The sequence below is a fragment of the Tetrao urogallus genome (assembly GCF_951394365.1).
Source record: "Tetrao urogallus genome assembly, chromosome: 22".
In the NCBI taxonomy this organism is placed as follows: Eukaryota; Metazoa; Chordata; class Aves; order Galliformes; family Phasianidae; genus Tetrao; species Tetrao urogallus.
In genome coordinates, this window is record NC_136835.1 from 3,127,151 (window position 1) to 3,145,829 (window position 18,679).

The following is an 18,679-nucleotide window of genomic DNA, read 5'->3' on the forward strand; positions in this document are numbered from 1 at the left end:
ACCTCCGCTCAGAACACCCAGCAAGGCCTCCTCTCCATCCGTCTGTCTGTCTGTCTCCCCCAGACCCACCATGGACCTGGTGCTGGAGGTCGCTGACCACCACCTGCTCACACCCTACGTGTACCCCACGGGCTGGCCAGAGGACGAGCCCTTTCGCCAGCTGCTCAGCCTCTTCGTCATCACCAACCTCGGAGCACTCGCCCTCTATCTGCTCTTTGGCACCCTCAGCTACTACTTCATCTTCGACCATGAGCTGAAGAAGCACCCCCAGTTCCTCGAGGTGGGTACCATGGCTGCACGCACCGCGCTCCCTCCCAGCACATCCCAGATGCTGCTGGCATTCCTTTGCCACCCATCTCCTCCAAAAGCTGCCTGACACTCCCTGATAGAACATAACAGGGCAGGACTGACCCCCAGCCAGGGTCTCTCTGCTCTCAGGACCATCTTCTGATCTGTTACCACTCAGATAATACCCCACTCCTATCACCTGAACACAGGGTGCTGCCTTTCCCCATACAAAAGCACCCTGGCTCTCCCCAAGGACACTGGCACCTGCCCTAGGTCCCTTTGCAAGCCCAAAGGCCCCATCTCTACCTTGCACCTCCCAGTCCTGACCTTCTCACTCCCATCCCTGCTGCCTCCATACTCTCCCATCCACAACACTGCCACCCCACAGACAACGCCCCTCACACCCTACACTCTGGCACCAACCTCTCCTGCCCACCTCACTTCAGACTGGGGGTCCTGTCCTACCCCAGCAGCCCTACACATGCATTGCCCACATCTGGGCCTGCTGTTTCCCAGCCCTGCGTTCACACCTCAAGGCCCCAGTGCCCCTTAGCTTCCAACACCCAAAGCACATGGCCCTTCCTTCTACCAAAGGCACCAAGTCCAGCTCCTCAGCAACAGCCCCAGACTGCTGCCAGCACCCCACACAGCTGGGCCTGGTGGTGATTGGGCAGCTGATGACAGGTGGGTGCCCATCCCTGGCCTCTAACATGTGGTTGGGAACAGAACAGGATGGGCCTGAACTAAAATACAATAGGCATTGCATAGAATGGGTGTAACAAAGAATACAAAAGGCATCAACTACAGGAATAGATGAAAACTCACATAATATAGACCAGAAGTCACAGAGAAAAAAGGTGCCTGATTGCTTGAGGGCTAACCTAGCAGTTTCATTGGGGCAGGATCCAAAAGCCTCTTGACCACTGACATCAGCCACCATGCCCAGCAGCTCATCCCTGCATCAGGCATCCCACCTTGGCCTGAGCAGCCCAACAGCAAGGCACTGCACACAGCTTCACTAACCACCTCCTTGGCTGTCTGCAGCTCTGCCCTCCTCACTGCTGGACTCAGCACACTGCTCACACAAACTCATCAACCTCTTACCCTGCATGACACCATCACCTCTGCACTACCAGATCCAATGCACCCCAGACCCTTCTCTTCCCCTACCAACATCACTTACACTCCAGGCTACCCTGGCACCTACTCTCCACACCCACAGCACAGCTCTCCTCAAAACAACCTCTCTGCACACCCTGCCCCCAGGTATACACCTGAACATCTGCTCCAAATACCAGACAGCATGCCAAATGCCTGCCCTCCCTGCCTGCCCATAGCCTCAATGGCACAACAAGTACTGTGTACTTCACTCTGCTTCCACTTATGCTGCCCCCTAACCTGGCTCCCTCTCTGCCTCCCCACAGAACCAGGTGCAACGGGAAATCATCTACGCACTGCGCTCCCTGCCCTGGATCAGTGTCCCCACCGTTGCCATCTTCTTTGCTGAGGTCCGGGGCTACAGCAAACTATATGACAACATTCAAGACTCCCCCTATGGTGAGCTGCTGCCCAGGCCCCGCTGTCCCCCTACCCTTCATTCTCTGTTGCTCTCTGCCCCCGTCTCCACACATTTCTTCTTCATTCTGAGCCAAAAACCTGCAGACACCTCCCATACCCCCCCCTCAAACTCCTGCCAGAGCTGGCAGCCCATAATGCTGGCAACATCAATAGAGGCCACCTCCCAGCTCCAAAACATCTCAGCTCTGAGTTATGTCCTTGGCACCCTGTCAGCCCACGCACATGACAGCCAACCCCCTACCTCAGGGTCGAGAGTGCCAACGGGATGCACGTCCTGTCCTAGCTGCATGACATTCCATCCCTTGCTGTATAATCCCATAGGACCCAGCTCACTTTTTCCACCATGACCCTGCTCTCTTTCCTCCACCTCTGCACACATGAAGCCTCAGCTTCCTACTCATGCTCACCCTTTAGAGCTATGGCACATGCAGAAGGAACACTGACATGACTTCCCTCCCCTAGGCTGGCCTGGAGTCTTCCTCAGCATGCTGTCCTTCCTCTTCTTCACTGACATGGGCATCTACTGGATACACCGAGGCCTCCACCACAGGCTGTTCTATAAGGTAGAGGACCTTCTTGGGGGAGCTGGCAGTCAGCAGGGTATTGATACCACCTGAGAAATGGGGATGGGTGCAGGTGGGGATGGGTGCAGGTGGGGATGGGTGCAGGTGGGGATGGGTGCAGGTGGGGATGGGTGCAGGTGGGATGGTGCAGGTGGGGATGGGTGCAGGTGGGGATGGGTCACATTTCCTCATCTGCATCCCCACTGACAAGTGAGCTCGTAGTCTGTTAGAACCTACAGAGATTCTCTGACCCCAACTTCCTATGTCACTCAGCCACACACAACAGCTATCCTCAGTGATGCTGACAGGTAGCTATCCCAAAATAGGTGGGCCTGGAGAGGGGCTCCTATCCCATGGGCCTCAGCCCCTCGCCTCTGGCCTAGCACCTACCCTTTCCCCACAGCGCTTCCACAAACCCCACCACCTCTGGAAGATCGCGACGCCCTTCGCCAGCCATGCCTTCCACCCCGTGGATGGCTTCATGCAGAGCCTGCCCTACCACATCTACCCCTTCCTCTTCCCCTGCACAAAGTCACCTACCTGGGCCTCTACATCTTCGTCAACGTCTGGACCATCTCCATCCACGATGGCGACTATCGCGTCCCCCAGCTGCTGCGGCACGTCATCAACGGCTCTGCCCACCACACCGACCACCACCTCTACTTTGACTACAACTACGGGCAGTACTTCACCCTCTGGGACAAGATTGGTGGATCCTACAAGAGCCCCACTGCCTTTGAGGGCAAAGGCCCTCACGATTACATGCGCAAGCTGCGGGAGAATGGTTCAGCGTGTCCCAACGGTGACGCTGACAAGACAGAGTAGGTGTTCCCAGATTGGCTGCAACCCCAACAGACTCTGTCTCATCCCACCCCTCCTGAGCCTTTTCGGACAATGTTCCCCCATAGAAGGAGTCCCCATCTCTTCCCATCGCTCGGCAAGTCTCAGCATCTCAAACCCTTCGCTCCCCTGGGCCAAGAGGTGCACATGGGGCTGACGTGCACATGGAAAGGAGGATGCCACACGGTTCCCTCCACTTCTACAGCACACAGCCACCACCCATGGATGCTCATTCACAGCCCATCTTTTCAATCTGAGCCGCTCTGGGACCTTCTCTGCTCGTGGATGGGTCTTGGACCCCTTCCCCCCCCAGCATTCCCACCCCTCCTCATGGCACACAGACACCTTAACGCTACGCAAAGCTGCTGCTATTCAGACTTCTTGGAAATACACATGCCATGTTTGTGCCCCACATCAGTTATGCGCTCTCTCCAACCTGTATGACTGTGAGTACTGCCCACTCAGCAGGACACGTGCACTGAAAGCAGCTCCAAGAGCTCCATCCCTGCTCCCAGAACAGCACTCTCCATCCTCGCTTCACACTGCGAACCTCGGCTGCAACACAAACTCACCCCATTGCCACCTGTGAGTCCACACAGGAGCCCTGCTCACAAACAGCACTGCAATGTAAGCACAGCACTAACATCACATGTCATTGGGTCTCCATCCATCTGCACCCATCTCTCTTCCTCCATGAGCTGCCATGGACGCCTACAGATCAAGTCACATCAAGATGAGAGGCAAACAGCATCGTGCACTGTGTTCTCCAGTGTGACCTGCACATCTGTATTCCCTGAAAAAAATACCACGACCTGCTACCTTGTGCAGCCAGCACAGGTCTTCCTCATGGCTCCTCGGCCTCTGGACATTCTGGGACTTCTTGGCACTGGACGAGAGCTCCTTCACCTCACCTGAAGATGCCACATGAGAACTTAACACAGAGGGGCACATCTGGAGATCAGAGGCAGACATTGAGCCCTTTGAACTCACAGGGAGCATTAGAGGAGGGGAAGTGGGAAGGCTTAGAAGCTGGGGATGGGGAAGAGCTGTGGTTTCTGGCTTGTTTCCCCCCTGAAAAGCCAATGTGCTTCCTTTGGACACCTGACTGCCCTGCCTTCAGTCAGGCTAACCTTTAATAAAACTCATTTGCCAACTTTGACGGCATGTGGCATCTTCACTCTCAGTCTCCAGACAGTACAGAGACCATCCTGGCACCCCATTTCCACCCATTCCCACCAATCACCCCACAAGTTATCACCCAACAGGCCTCTCTGCCAGCTTTGTGCTCTCATGCCCAAGCCACACAGAACAACAGAGCACAGTGAGCATTGTTCAGGGCTTTTTCATGCATAGTCAGCTCTGTTCTGTCACCCGCTCTCCCCAAACCTCCCCATGCTGTAACACAGCCTTCTGACTTCCCAGCCCAAGGCAGGTGATAGAGTGTGCCCCAAGGTGACGCTTTTCACCCCACTCTGCAGCAGCCACCTAAGCCTTCACCCTCTCTTCTCCCCTTATTCTTTGCAGAGGTTCCCAGATGTACAAGTAGGAGAAATCTCTTTTCACTGCTCCACAGCAATATCAGTGCATTCCATACCACACAGGGTGTAACACTATAATATGTGGAAAGTACAGCAATAATAACGGGGTAGCAAAATCCTTGGCTGTAGCAAATGAGGACAAACCTAAATGCAGCAACTAAAGATGCAGAAACAAAGGAGAAAGCTTATTTACCTTCAGGAAGCCTCAGGTAGGCAGGGATCTTCAGTAAGACCCCCTTCCCTCACTGCCAACCCTTTAATGAAGGCTGGGAAGGGGTGGATCCTGGCTACACCCCTTCCATCAGTCAGCACATTGCATGCACCTGCGCTCCCCTGGGTTAGCACTGCCCTCTAACCAGGTACTTAATTACTGCTTCAGGCTTCACTTAGCATTTCCACTGCACAGGGGACTCATACAACACTCTGCTTCTATGGGAGACAATCCTGGGTGCAGTTACTGCAACAGACGCATGCATCCACTCCTGGGACAGAGGGCCCTCGTGCTGTTCCTCTGTGATGGGCACACACCTTCTAACCCCCAGGAACTGTATTCCCCCCACACCTATGGCTCACCCCTCATTTCCCTGCATTCCGCCCCTGCTCTCCCCTCCCCTCAGTTACTCAATCCCCACATGCACATGAACTCTGGATGCGCAGTAGCTTGGCGCTCAGGCAAACACCAAAGGTCGAGGCAAAGGCTGGATTAAATGTGACAACAGCAGCACAGACCTTGGCACATCGGCACAGGGCCCTGTCAGCATCGGAAAACCTCTATCCTTGCCCAGCACCCTTCTGCCAGCCCTCCTGCAGGGCAGCACAGGATGTGCCACATTCCTCGGGCATGCAACCTTCCCCTGCACCCTGCATGCAACAGCCCACCTCCTATAGAACCACCTTGCTCCTACACGTGCCCCCATCTCTCAGCAGAGAGGCTCCAATTTGCACTGAAAGCAAATCCTTCTCCCGGTTGCCTTGGCCGTAGGAAGCTCTGCCGCACCGCGGAGCCCGCGGGCCTCATGCACTTTTAGAACCAGCCGCCAGGTGGCGCTGCTGAGCGCTGTGCCCGCACCGCCGGAGCCTAAAGGCCGGAGCCGCGTCCGTGTGTCCGTGTGTCCGTGTGTCCGTGTGTCCGTGTGTCCGTGTGTCCGTGTGTCCGTGTGTGTGTCCGTAGGCTGCGACCTTACTGCAGATAGGGCTGACCATCGTTCCTTACGGGGACAGGCATCGGGGGGGCTCTCCTGCTCTTGTAGGCAGAGTGATGCTATTGCTACACCCAGCAGTGGGACAGCCGTGCCAACCCTACGCAGGGGATGCAGATGCCCAGCACTGCTGCCTATGGCATGCCAACATGCCAGCACACACATCCTACAGAGCTCCTCACAACCTGAGAAGCGAGTGCTTCATACCTTGGTAGAGGCTGCCACAAAGGAACATCCCTCAGCACATGAACACTGCACCACAGAGCTTTTCTACTCTGAAAGCGACGTGTGCACACAACCAAACACGCACCACCCCACAGCACGTGGTGTTGCTGGCTCCCCTGCAGGAAGATACTCTCAGACCACCGAAGCTTTTTACTGGGGTTGTTGTGATATGGCCCCAGAATCGGGTATATTCTTCAGTGCAGCTATTGCTACATCAAAGGGAATGCAGACCTGGGGAAGGGACGTACCATGCCATACCATACATGTGATATGTGCCCAGCACAGCTGAGGAAGGGTTCCTGTATCCCTGCACACCATTCATTCCTAGCAGACAGCCCATAGGGGGTCACTGCGCTGCCTGCACATCTGCCCACAAACCTCCTGTGTGCCGTCTCTTTGGAAGATGCTTGAGGACAAAATGGGGTCTGCCACCGGCATACCCAAACCAATACACCTCCTGTCTGGGAGAAGAACCTCCTGCTCCCTGTGGCCTTCCCAGTCCCTCTATAAATGGGATCATTTCAACACAACACAACCTTCCTCTGCAGGCAGGCAGCAGTGCTGGATGGGGAGCTTCATGTACTTTGGGGACTTAAAAAGGCCAGTCTGCCCAGGAAAAGCTCCCTTGCACATGACAATACATTCATATCTCCTTCTCATATCATAGAATGGAATGGCCTGGGTTGAAAAGGCGCTCATCCAGCTCCAACCCCTTGCTATGTACAGGGTCACCAACCACCAGACCAGGCTGCCCAGAACCACATCCAGCCTGGCCTTGAATGCCTCCAGGGTTGGGGCATTCTCCAGCAAACGGCTCTTACTTGGGGCTGTGCACAGAGGAATTGCAACATCCAGCCTCCCCAAGAACAACCCTGGGGCTCAGACTGGACAGCAAGTGCTCACACAAAGAGCAAACCATCCTTGGGCCGGTTCTCATTTCTCACCAGTTCCTATTCTACTCTGAATCAGTTTCTTCTTTTTCTTTTCCTTTTTTTTTTTTTTTCCCTGGGGATTGGGGCAGCACTTTGGGGAAGGGATGCTGTTGTGTGTTGGGTCCCTGCTGGTCCCACCTGCAGACAGCAGCTCCACAGACCCATGCACAAACATCTATCAACTCTCACCCCCGTGACCTGTGGTCCTCCAGGGGGACATTACCCTGAATCGAGACAGCTAAGAGCTTTATTAGGAGGGCTTCTAATTGTATTGGCTCCATAATTGAAACACGCTAACTAGGTTTCTAGGCAAAAGGTACCTCTGGGAACACTCTGGGCAATGTTTCAGCTGTTACAGCCAGCAAAATGCAGGGAGCTGAGCCCCCCAATGGTGGTCTGCACTGTCCCCATGTCACCATACATCACCTCCACCATGCAGATGGGTTACAAGGTTGGCAAACACGGTAATCCCTGCGATGCACAGACTTTGTAACAGCTTTGGCTGAAAAGCCCTTTTTTTTCTTTTTCTTTTTTTTAATTTAATGTTTATCTTTCACTGTTGATTTTTGGTTGTGTACTTTGCCGATTTTCACTGTTGGTTTTACACTGTGTACTTTGCAGCGCTCATTTCTATTACCGCTTCAGACAGCTTCCCTTTGACCGCCTCTTCCTTATCACTGCTTTTCTTACCACCGACCTCCCATCACTTCAGATTGCCAACTTAGGACCACGTACCTTTTTTTTCCGGGTTTTTTTTTTAAACTGCCGGTTTCTGAGCGCTGAGTTTCTTACATCCGACATTTAAGCCTCGCTCTTTTTTCCACTCGCTCTTTTTTCAATCTTTTTCCTCGCGTGTAGCGGCTGCTCCGACACCCTTTCCGCTAAGCCTATCGATGACGTCGGCCTTTCCCCGACGCCCGCATCCCTCGGGCCCGGTTTACCCCCGGGATGATGAAGCTTGGAAGGGGGGTGGGGGGGGGAGAACACATCGTTCTGGGGGCGGTCGCGGGGCGGCGCGGCGGAGCACATTGCACATTCTGACCGGGCGGCGGCGCGGCTCCATCGGTCCCGCACGGCGCGGCCCGGCCCCGCGCCACGAACATGGCGACGCGGTGCAGCGGCGGGGCGAACGGTGCCGTTCTGTCCCCGCACCGCCTCGCCTTGCTGCTGCTGCTGCTGCTGCTGCTGTCCGAAGGGGCGGCGGGGGGCGGCTCGTCGCTGTTGCTACGCGTCCCTCCGGAGGCACCCGATGAACCCCCGCGGAGCCGCCGTGCCGCGCAGGAGCCCATCCAGGTGTACGGACAGGTGAGCCGCGCTCGCGACCTCCCCCTCTTTCCTCCCTTTCCCCCCCCCTCCCCTTCCGCATCATTTCTAATTTATTTATTCCTAATTCATTAAACCGACCGCACGGCAGAGCGGTGCGTTACATCACCCATGCAGCGTTTCTCCCCCCTCCCCCCCCCCCTTCTCCCCTCCCCGCAAACACTGTCTGTGTTTCTCTCCCCCCCCCCCCCAGCGATGTGCATTAGCAGGGTGAATGCTGCGCTGCGTGGTTCCCCCCTCCCCCTTTCCGGGGCACCGCAGCCCCCTACTGAACCTACGAGCGCCCGCACTTGCCCTGTTCCAAATGGAGCTGACCGGGAGATGCTGAGCGCGGTTACATCTATCCCCGCATCTCCCACGGTTGGTGTCGGAGCCATCGCGACCCAGCCGTGCTGCCGGGTTGGCAGGGCACGCTCGTGGGTCTGAGCCGGGAACACGGCCAGCTTGTCCCCAGGGGATGGGAACCCCACGGCTGGGAGCTGCAGCTGGCATCTGTCTCCCACTAGATGTGCTTAAATGGGACGTTTCGACCCTGAAACTGGGCTGAAAGGGAGACTTTAGAGCAAGATTGTGCTGTTGTGAGGTGCTGAGCCTGCTCTGTAAGGAGGGCTTCTCCCTGGCTGCTTGTCTGGCTGGTTGGCCCTTGCTTATTGATGTGAGGAGCTGGCTGACCACAGAAAAGCATACAGATGGCCGTCCCTGAGAGCATCCCTGCGCAGGCTCCATTAATTAGCAAGTTTTGCTGCCGGGACCAGCATCCTCCTCTCCCTTTGCCTCACTTTGGGGGGGGATGTCAGAACAGGACACGCTGCCCGTGTGCCTGCCCTGGGAGTCTGCAGGCTGCCATTGCCTGCCCGTTATTTTTGTGTTTTACTCCATATGCCAAACTGTGTGCCGTTGCCTCGTGTGACCCCGCTCGCTCAGGCTGCTCATGTCCCACTGTGTAGCCCGTGTGCTGCCTGAGGGCAGCAGCCACATCTGCATTTCCCTCCTATGGAAGGGAAGAACTTTCCCTCTTAACCTTCTCCGTTCCCAATGATTTCCCCTTCCTCTGTACTGTCAGGACATATGTGGGGCATTTTCCCTTCAGCCCCCCCCCAGCTGTCATTCAGGCCACTTTGACAGGTCAGGGTGGAGAGCAGCACCCATAGCCTGGACTTGGAACACTTGGAAGGCTGCAGTGACATCCAGAGCAGGACACAGAGCAGGCAGGGGGGTTTTTGTATACAATTGGCCTCTGCCGGGTCTTTTCTCATTGCATGAAGCTTTTGGAAGGGATTCGCTTGGAGCAATGAATTGCTCTCACTGGCAGCGTTACACAAAACAGTTGCAGACTTTAATGCTTTATTTTAATTTTAATAAAAATTGGCCCTTCTGCTGCTTTTGGATGCAAGCATATTAAAGCCCAGGTACCGGACCTCACCAGGACTTCACTAGGCCTTACACAACCTTTCTGAACCATACAGTGCTTTACATCGTGGTGTCTGTTATAAAAGGAATTAGGACATAACCCGCATTGTGGTGTATGAACAAGAAGGAAAACAAAGCCACATGCTATACTGCTTGCTTCCAGTCACAGGCATCGTGTGGTCCCCACCCCTCCTGTACCTCTGATGCTCCCCTGATGCTGGCAGGGTTAGCAGAGGGACATCAGCAAGGTGACAGTGCTTGGAGTGAGCCACTGAGAGCCCTGCAGGAGACCCTTCTCAGGGGCATGTGCTGCTCCCTGTGCTTGGCAGTGTGCTCAGCCATATGCTGTGTGTTGGCTCGCCCTGCTCTGGTGTAACCTCATGGCACTGCTCGTGCAGAGCTGCCCATCACTGCTGGAACGCAGCCGGGGCACTGATGGAGTGACACGTCGTGACAGCCAGAACTGGAGCTGGGGGTGCACTCCAAAGCCACTGCGGCTTCTCCATGGCACTGCACAGCTTGGCAAATTTGGCAACGGGCTCTGGACACTGGATGGGTCATTTCTGCAATGCCACTGATGGGAAGCATCCCCTGAGCAGGACAAGTGCTGCTTATGCCCTTCAGCACTCCCTCAGTCCCTGTGAGCATCCAAAGCATTGCACACTGCCCACCCTATGGCTTCATTACAGCGGTGGAGACTTATCCTCATCCCTCTCTCTGGTTTTTCCATCCCAGCCATCCTTCAAATCCCATCCCATCCTGGGGATAAATCAGCAAAGAACCACTCAGCCTGTGGACAGTACAAGAAGAAGGGCACATGAAGCTGCTGCTCCTGCTGCCTACCTGTGAGGTGACGCTATCTCATGGGTACTGGTGTGGCAGCAGCAGACAGTGATGGATGGTACTGGGCAGGAAGTGAGCTCATCTGCTGACCCTGCAAGGGGAAGGTGATGTGGGTTAGGGACAGCATTTGCAGCCATCGCTGCCCACCTCAGCATCCACCCGTCCCTCCCAGGACCATGGAGTCAAATCATCTCAGAACCTCCTTCGCTCTCAGGTCCTGCTTGCTGGTGACAACCTCTCCTGCCTTAGAGGACCACCAGGTTCCATCGTTTTCTGGCTATTTACAATTGCACTGTAAGAAGACTACATGACCTTCCCTCAGCCCACCTTTGAGGACCTCCCCAGCTGTCAGTGCTCAGAGAACCAGGCACTTCTGCATCCCACATGGATGACCACCAGCTCCTCCCCTGTGCTGTTACTCAGTGACCTTCATCTTTATGACAGCTTTGCAAAGCCCAGCAGAGAAGAATTCATCTCCTGTTAAAATCACTGCACTGAGACGACTTTGTGCAGGAGACATTCCCATCCTTGTTGCACTACAGCTCTTACAGATGACCAAGAAAGCAATGCACTCACTCAGAGAGCAGCCTCCTTCCTTGCCAGAGCAGACTGCACGGTGCTGGTGGGCAGAAAGGTGTTTGGGTTCATTTGTTGCTGCCTTGAGTGCCCCCACAAGCTGCCAGCATGCAGCAAGAATGGCCCCAAGCACAGAGCACAGGAGCTCTTCTGAGGCCATGAGCATCCTACAACCCACACCATGCTGCAGAACCTTTCTGCTCTCCAAAACAGAGACATGTGCATTGCAGGATAAACACCATCCGGCTCCATGACCAGAGAAATCAATCACAGCCCATCGGATGTGAACCATAATTAATTGTGACCTACCAATTACCCATGCCCTGGGTGCTGGCCGCACATCCTGGTACAGCTCCCAGGCCCTGAGCCCTATCCTTCCTCCCTTCTTTGACTCATTCCTGGGGAAAAAAACAGTGCTCCTGACCCAACCCCAGATTTCCCTCACTATCCTTTTCCTTTCCTTCAGGCACAACAGCAAAAGGAGAGCTCTGTTGGCAGTAGCAGAGAGCAAACAGCTCTGCAAGCAGATGATTTTGGTATTAACACAATTAACAGGGGCCTGGCGCTCGCTGAAATGAGTCACTCGTGTTTCATATGGGTGATTTCGGGCCCTGGCATTTTCAGCCCGAGCCACAGGCAGAGCCGTGGCAGGCACAGGAGGTGGCTTAAAATACCACGCAGGGATGGAACAGATGCTCTGTGCTGAGCAGAAGGTGCAGGAATGGAGCGTCGGTGGGATGCACGAGGAGCGATGCGTGCCACCAACACAACCACTGCAGTGCCACCAACGCAATGCACTGCAGCCCCCCATGATGCCATGACCCCCCCCTTTGGCTTTGCTCTTCTGCCACCCCAATGCAGCAGGGGCTCAGGGAGCACGAGGGCTTGGCACCTCAAAGCCTCAGAGGCTTCATGCCTCGCCAACACGCTCACTTATCCTTGTAACAGCCTATTAATTATTCAGGAACGATCTCGGAACCGTGTTTGTTGTTAAGCATCCCATTTGCTGTTGCATAACAAGGATGGGAAGAAAGAGCCACGATCCCCACACGTCTCTTTCCCTCGTGCAGCCCTGGTGTGGTGTTGACATGGAGTGCTTCGTTATTAACAGCCCTTCCCTAGGTCAGGTCAGAGTCCTGCAGCACAGGACAAACCCTTCGATGCATGCTTTGCTCCAAAGCCCACTCTGAGGCAATGCCACGCACTGCAAGCACAGCCCATGTCCTCCATCCATCCCTGCACAGAGCTCACAGGGATGCCCTTCATGCTTGCTGCAGTGTGATGGCAGCTCCAGGGTTGCTGTCTTGCTCTAAAGCAGGGGTTTTGGTTGTGGGGAGATGCTGTTAACAGAAAGAAAATATGAATGTGAGCAACACTACATAAACTGTGTTAACTAGAGATACAAGCAGCCTCCCCTACATCTTGGCTTCATTTCTCCCCTCGTGGACTTCATTTGGCACCTTACATATTAGGAGGACAAATTAGAGTTTCATGCATATTTCATATATCCTTAATCACTTGGCAGAAAGCAAAACACAGCCCCATTACGATGATTTTCTACTAAGTGCTGTTTCCATTGGGCACCAGCCATTGCCTGCTCGTGGATCCAGGCAGCTCCTTAAGGAGGTTTCTCCAGTGGCTCTGTGCAGAACCAGGGCTCAGCTGCTGCCCAGGCCTTGGCTCTGCCCGCACAGCCCTGGTCCCCTGCTCAAGGACAGCACTCTGTCTGCGGTTCGGTCTCTTTGCTCACGGGGAATAATGCTTTAGAGGTCATTTGGCTGAGTTTAAAGCAGGGCACGGGTCAGAGCCTCCTCTTGTTTTGTTTCTCTAGCTAGCCTAGTGTCAGATTTCTTGCAGAACAACTTGCAAAGTGCTACTGAAAATGTCATGGAGGCGTCAACAAACCCATCCTGGAGAAAACACATGGGGAGGAGATCAGGCTGTCCCCAGGAGGGAGCTTTGTGGGCAGGCTCGCTGCTGCTGACCCATCATTGCTGCAGCCTTAGACCCAAACGAGTGGCACTAAACAGCTCCTGCTTGTGGAAGAGTCAGATCTGATGGAAAAGGGAAAAGGGGGGATGCTGGGGTGGGGACACAGAGCTGCCATGGGTTTCACACTGCAGGTTGTGTGTGGGGAGCATCACCCTCTCCTTCCTGCATCCCCAAGGTCTCACTGACCCTCACTGCTGGGGTGCAGCCGCCTGCAGTCCTACATCTCTGCTCTGAGCCCCAGGTGGAGGCACACAGCCCAGCAGCTGCAAGCACCAGCCCTGGGGGATGCTCACTGTCCCCCTGTTTGCTTTCTAATTTGCTCCTTTTTTTCCTTTTGCACAAGCCCATTACGTAACAGGGATTTGGGGACTTCTGTTTCACTTGCCTCTCTTGGACTAAAGCCATCGTTTTTTCCACACGTTTCTTTGCCCATCACTGGGGGGCAGGGGGAGGAGGGGGGAGGAGGAAACTGCTGGGTACCAGCCCTAAGCAGGGCTTAGCCCTGTATTTCTACAGCTCCCTACAGACGCTGTGTTTTGCAGAGCAGCACCTCCAGCCCCACCGCAGCGATGCTGCGATTATTTCCCCATAGAAACCAGCCCTCCAGGTACAGCACGAGCACAGGCAGCAGTGGGTTTGCTTGCACCTGTTTTGGATACCTGTACGTCCTTCTAAGCACGGAGATCACTGTAGGAAGGTGACTCTGTTTGTGTTGGCCCTTTGCCTAGCCAGCCCGGTTTGTATCGCTTCTCCTTCCTCGGTTTTAGTTTTGGTTCTGGTCATCTCACAAATCCTCTTTCTCTGAGGAAGAATAAATGAACTTCACACTCATGGGTTGCACAGCGTGCTCGCAGCAGATCCTCCTTCACCACCTCCTCCCCAGGGAAGGTCTCTCTCAGTGCTTTAACCGCTTGGCAGCTCACAGTGAGCACTGAAATCCAAGCAGTGGTCCATGCCCTGTAGCCCTAACTGTCCCCCTGACCCCACAGGGTCCTGTTGCCCCTGGGATTGCTTCAATCCTCTTCAAGTTTGAATGCCATATCCCATTGCATGCATTCCCCAGGAGGAGGGGACCCCGTGCTCCGGCTCACGGTGCCCATTCCCTTTGCAGGTCAGCCTCAATGACTCCCACAACCAGATGGTCGTTCACTGGGCGGGAGAGAAGAGCAACGTGATCGTGGCCTTGGCCAGGGACAGCCTGTCCTTGCTGGGCCCCAAAAACAGCGACGTAAGTGCCGTGAGCTGCCTGTCCCCTGCCTGGCATCCTGCAGCCCTGCTCCTGTAACCGGGTCTCTTGCTGCAGGTCTACATCTCTTATGACTACGGGAAGAGTTTTAAAAAGATTTCGGAGAGGTTCAGCTTTGGGGATGGGAACAGCAGTGCGGTGGCCATCGCTCAGTTCTACCACAGCCCAGCCAACAACCAGCGGGTGAGCGGGGCTGAGGGGGGGCACGGTGCCCTGTGGTGCCCCTCGGGGTGCAAGGGACTGAGGGAGTGGGGTGGTGGGGGGCTGCACCCACAGCGGCTTGTGCTAACAGAGTTAGGGGCTGTGCGCCCATCAGCATCATCGTAGAATCATTAAGGTTGGAAAAGATGTCTCAGATCTCCAAGCCCAACCCCAGCCCATCCCCACTGTGCCCACTGACCATGTCCCCACGTACCACAATTCTTCCAGGGACTTCCACCTCCCTGGGCAGCCTGTGCCAGTGCCAAACCACTCTTTGAGAGAAGAAATTTCTCCCAGTACCCTCCCCTGGGACAACTGAAGGCCATTACCTTTCATGCTCTTGTGGCACACTTAAGTTTACCTACACCAAAGCCACCTCTCTTCTGGCTGAAGCTCTCCTGCAGTGGTTTGAGCCATCCTGGCTCTGCAGCTCTCCATCCCCATGGATATTCCCATCTCCAAAGCTGGGTTGGGAGCACTGGGGCATGGACACACTCACCCACATCGCTGAATCATGCCAAAAAACTCCACTCTGCACACAGCAGTTGTTGGCTTCAGGGACCTCAAGGAGCAACAGAGTGTGGTAGAAGTGTGGGAACAAGATCCTCTCCTCCAGAGTTCTCCCTCTCAGGTGCTCCCCAGGACTTGTTGCTGTCATGGGTAGCTTGAGCCCTGCTCTGATTTTCTTCCTTCTCTGTCCTTCTCTCCCCAGTATATCTTTGTGGATGCCTTTGTCCCTTACCTCTGGATCACCACTGACTTCTGCAAGAGCATCCAGGGCTTCTCGATCCCCTTTAGGGCAGCAGATCTCCTTCTGCACAGCAGGAACCCCAACCTCGTCCTGGGCTTTGACAGATCCCACCCCAACAAGCAGGTGAGCACAGCTGCCAAGGCACGAGGGTCCTGGTTTTATCCCAGTCACTCCTGACTCTCTCATGGGGAAGAGAGGAACCTAAGTCAGAAATCTACAGTGCTTAATGTGGTTTGCCCTTGGAGACTGGGATCCGGAGTGGGGCTGGTGTGCCTGCGGGTTGGTATGTTTATTGCTGCTGTTGCTGGTGAAATAAGAGATACCATCTCTGCTCAGGAACTTTGCCCTCCTCCCACCCGCAGCTGGGCAGTGGCAGAGCACTCCTATGGCTGTGACATGCTCCAGGAGGGAGAGGCTCTGCCCGCAGGTTTATCTTTGCAGTCACACGCACCACGAGCACTTTAGAGCAAGTTATTTTTATTTCTGAGTTCCTATACAACCAGGCAGCTCTATAAAGTGAAGGCAGTGTTTTCCTGCTTGGGTGGTTCTCACCCAGGTGCAGCTTTGAGGTGGATGTGTCCCTGTCCTCCTTCTGCTGTCTGAGCTTTGGTGTCTTGGGGGTCGCCCTCCCTTGGGTTGCACACTCTGAGAGCACTGCACGATCCAGGCCCATCTCTCACCTTTCCCATTGCAGCTCTGGAAATCAGATGACTTTGGCCAGACCTGGATAATGATACAGGAGCACGTGAAGTCCTTTTCCTGGTATGTGCTGTAGCTTTGTGTTCCATCCAGCTCCCTCCCTCCTGGCTTTCTGTCTCCCTGTACCACCGTGCTCCCAACCCCATCCCTGGGCTGAGCATGTGGGCCACAGGCTTTCTTTTTTCTTGGCCAGAGAAATCAGCTGTCACCAACATTCAGGTCCCTCCTGTTCTTATCCCCACCATCTCAGCCATTTCACCACACGCCTTGCAGATTTCCAGCTTATCTCCTCAGGGTCACACAAGAAGGGACATCCCCTGACAAACAGGGCTTGTGACATCTCCAACCCCATCCTGGCCTTAGCTGAGACACAAATAGGAAGCACAGAGCCCCGGATAACATCAGGAGGCGAACACACCCATGCAAACTTCACTACAATCACATTCCCCACATTGTGACCAGTCCTCCTTCCCCTCTTGGAGTTCCTGGGCCATGCAGAGCTTTATCTCCCTTTCTGGGCTCTGCACCCTGCTGAGGCCAGGGCTGCTCCCGTTTCCCCAGACCCTGCATGCCAAACACATCTCTTTAAAGGGCTTCGGCTCCTCCGTGCCTTCTGCACTGCTCTGTGAGTGCAATGGTGATAAAAACCTTTTCATTCTTTGCTGTCCAGGGGTGTCGAGCCCTACGATAAGCCCAACACAGTGTACATCGAGCGGCACGAGCCCTCTGGCACCTCCACTGTCATTCGCAGCACAGATTTCTTCCAAAGCCGAGAAAATAAAGAGGTGATCCTGGAGGATGTTGATGACTTCCAACTCCGGGACAAATACCTGTTTGCCACGAAGTCTGTGGTGAGTCCCCGCAGCCTTCAGCTCACCACGCTGATCCTGCAGATGGAGCAGTGCCGGCCGTGCTGTTGCTGCCCTGCACGTCAGCAGGGTGGGCAGAAGTAGGTCAGGCTGTAGAGCACCAGGGCTGGAAACGCATGGGGTGGATGCGGAGGCAGGAGGGGGGACAGGGCTGGGTGAATGGAGGCCACTTGTCGTCAGGGATTAGCTCAAACACGAGCTGGGACCAGGCAGCCTTACGTGCTGCAGCATGGCTTATCTGTGCTCTCACTGAGGGCAAGTCCTTCACAGATGACCGGAGACACCATGCTAGAACTCAAGGAGCAATTTCCTTTTTGTAAGATGCAAGCATTGCTTTTCACTTGCTGCTGCCACCGAGCCTTTTGCAAGGAGCGCTTTGCCCTTTGCAGGTGGCTCTTACATGCTCTCACCCTGCATCCCCAGCAATTTCACCCCAATTTGAAGAGCGCTTTCAGCTTCTCAGAAATCTCTCTTGCAACTTCCAGGGCGCGTTGCCTTCTTGGCTCTGTGCCTGTTGTGGTTAAGCAGGAGATGTTATCTGGGTGCTCTGATGGGGTTTGGTGAGATGTGGGGATGGTCGGTGTCCCCATGGAGATGGCAGCCCATCCTCACAGCCCTCATGGAGCAGAAGGGAGCTGGGACTTCCTGATTCCTGCTCCCCTCCCCAGGAGCTGTGGTTGCTTGGTGATGTGGAGCCGGGGAAAATCAGGCCGCTTATTTTTGGAGCCTAAATCTGGGTTTGGGTGCTTACCATTGGCAACCTGCACAAAACACACTGCCCCCAGCTTTTGCTTTTTTGGCTCGGCGCTGGTGTCTTTTCCTTCGTGCAACTCATTGAAAATAGGAAGGCAAGGACAGGCTGTTCTGCTCCAAACCAGTCTCTGTGCCTCCACCTGAGCTGCCAGAACAGGCAGCAGGAGGCATGCTTGTGTTTGCTGCTCTCTGGAATGCCGTCCCCACAGAGTTGGTTCAGGCACAGGGATGAGGGTGATTCTGGGGTTTGTAGCCACTCCTGATGTTTCTCTCTGCTCCCTGTAGCGCTTGCTGGGCAGCTTGCAGCCATCATCAGTTCAGCTCTGGGTTTCCTTCAACCGCAAGCCGATGCGGGTGGCCCAATTCGTTACCAAGCATCCAATTAAGGTAAGCAGTGGATGACCTCCCTGCTGCAGGGTGGAGAATTACTGTTAGCTATCTATGAGGAAATGCTACACTGACCTGCATGCAAACCCTGCTCCTGTGCCCATGCACTTAAAGCCTGCACACCAGTCCTTTGCTTCCCACAGGAGTACTACATCGCCGATGCATCGGAGGACCAGGTGTTTGTGTGCGTCAGCCACGATGACAACCGCACCAACCTCTACATCTCGGAAGCAGAAGGCCTGAAGTTCTCCCTGTCTTTAGAAAATGTGCTCTACTACAGCCCAGGAGGAGCAGGCAGTGACACTCTGGTCAGGTAGTGTGCTCCAAAGTACACAGAATCATCATAAAATGCCTTAGGTTGGAAATGACCTCAAAGATCATCCAGTTCTACCCCCTTGCAGTGAGCAAGGTTGCCAAGCACTACATCAGGGTCAGATTGCCCATGGCTCCATTCAACCTGACCTGG

At 54.8% G+C, this 18,679-nt stretch overlaps 2 protein-coding genes across 2 annotated transcripts in view; both read left to right on the forward strand.

The window, feature by feature from the left end:
- Positions 1-70: 70 nt before the first annotated feature.
- Positions 71-3,254, forward strand: SC5D (sterol-C5-desaturase; the record flags this gene model as incomplete). Its single annotated transcript, XM_079545871.1, is given in 5 exon segments — positions 71-280; positions 1,713-1,845; positions 2,329-2,429; positions 2,833-2,950; positions 2,953-3,254. Coding segments are annotated over 5 exon segments (864 nt in total).
- A 5,010-nt stretch (positions 3,255-8,264) lies between these two features.
- Positions 8,265-18,679, forward strand: part of SORL1 (sortilin related receptor 1) — a gene marked incomplete at both ends in the record, with an annotated part of 34,797 nt that continues 24,382 nt past the window's right edge. Inside the window, 8 exons of the mRNA XM_079545838.1 lie at positions 8,265-8,468; positions 14,419-14,535; positions 14,611-14,736; positions 15,467-15,628; positions 16,200-16,267; positions 16,875-17,055; positions 18,112-18,213; positions 18,357-18,526. Of these exons, the coding sequence (XP_079401964.1) occupies positions 8,265-8,468; positions 14,419-14,535; positions 14,611-14,736; positions 15,467-15,628; positions 16,200-16,267; positions 16,875-17,055; positions 18,112-18,213; positions 18,357-18,526 (1,130 nt within the window). The remainder of the gene's footprint in view (positions 8,469-14,418; positions 14,536-14,610; positions 14,737-15,466; positions 15,629-16,199; positions 16,268-16,874; positions 17,056-18,111; positions 18,214-18,356; positions 18,527-18,679) is intronic.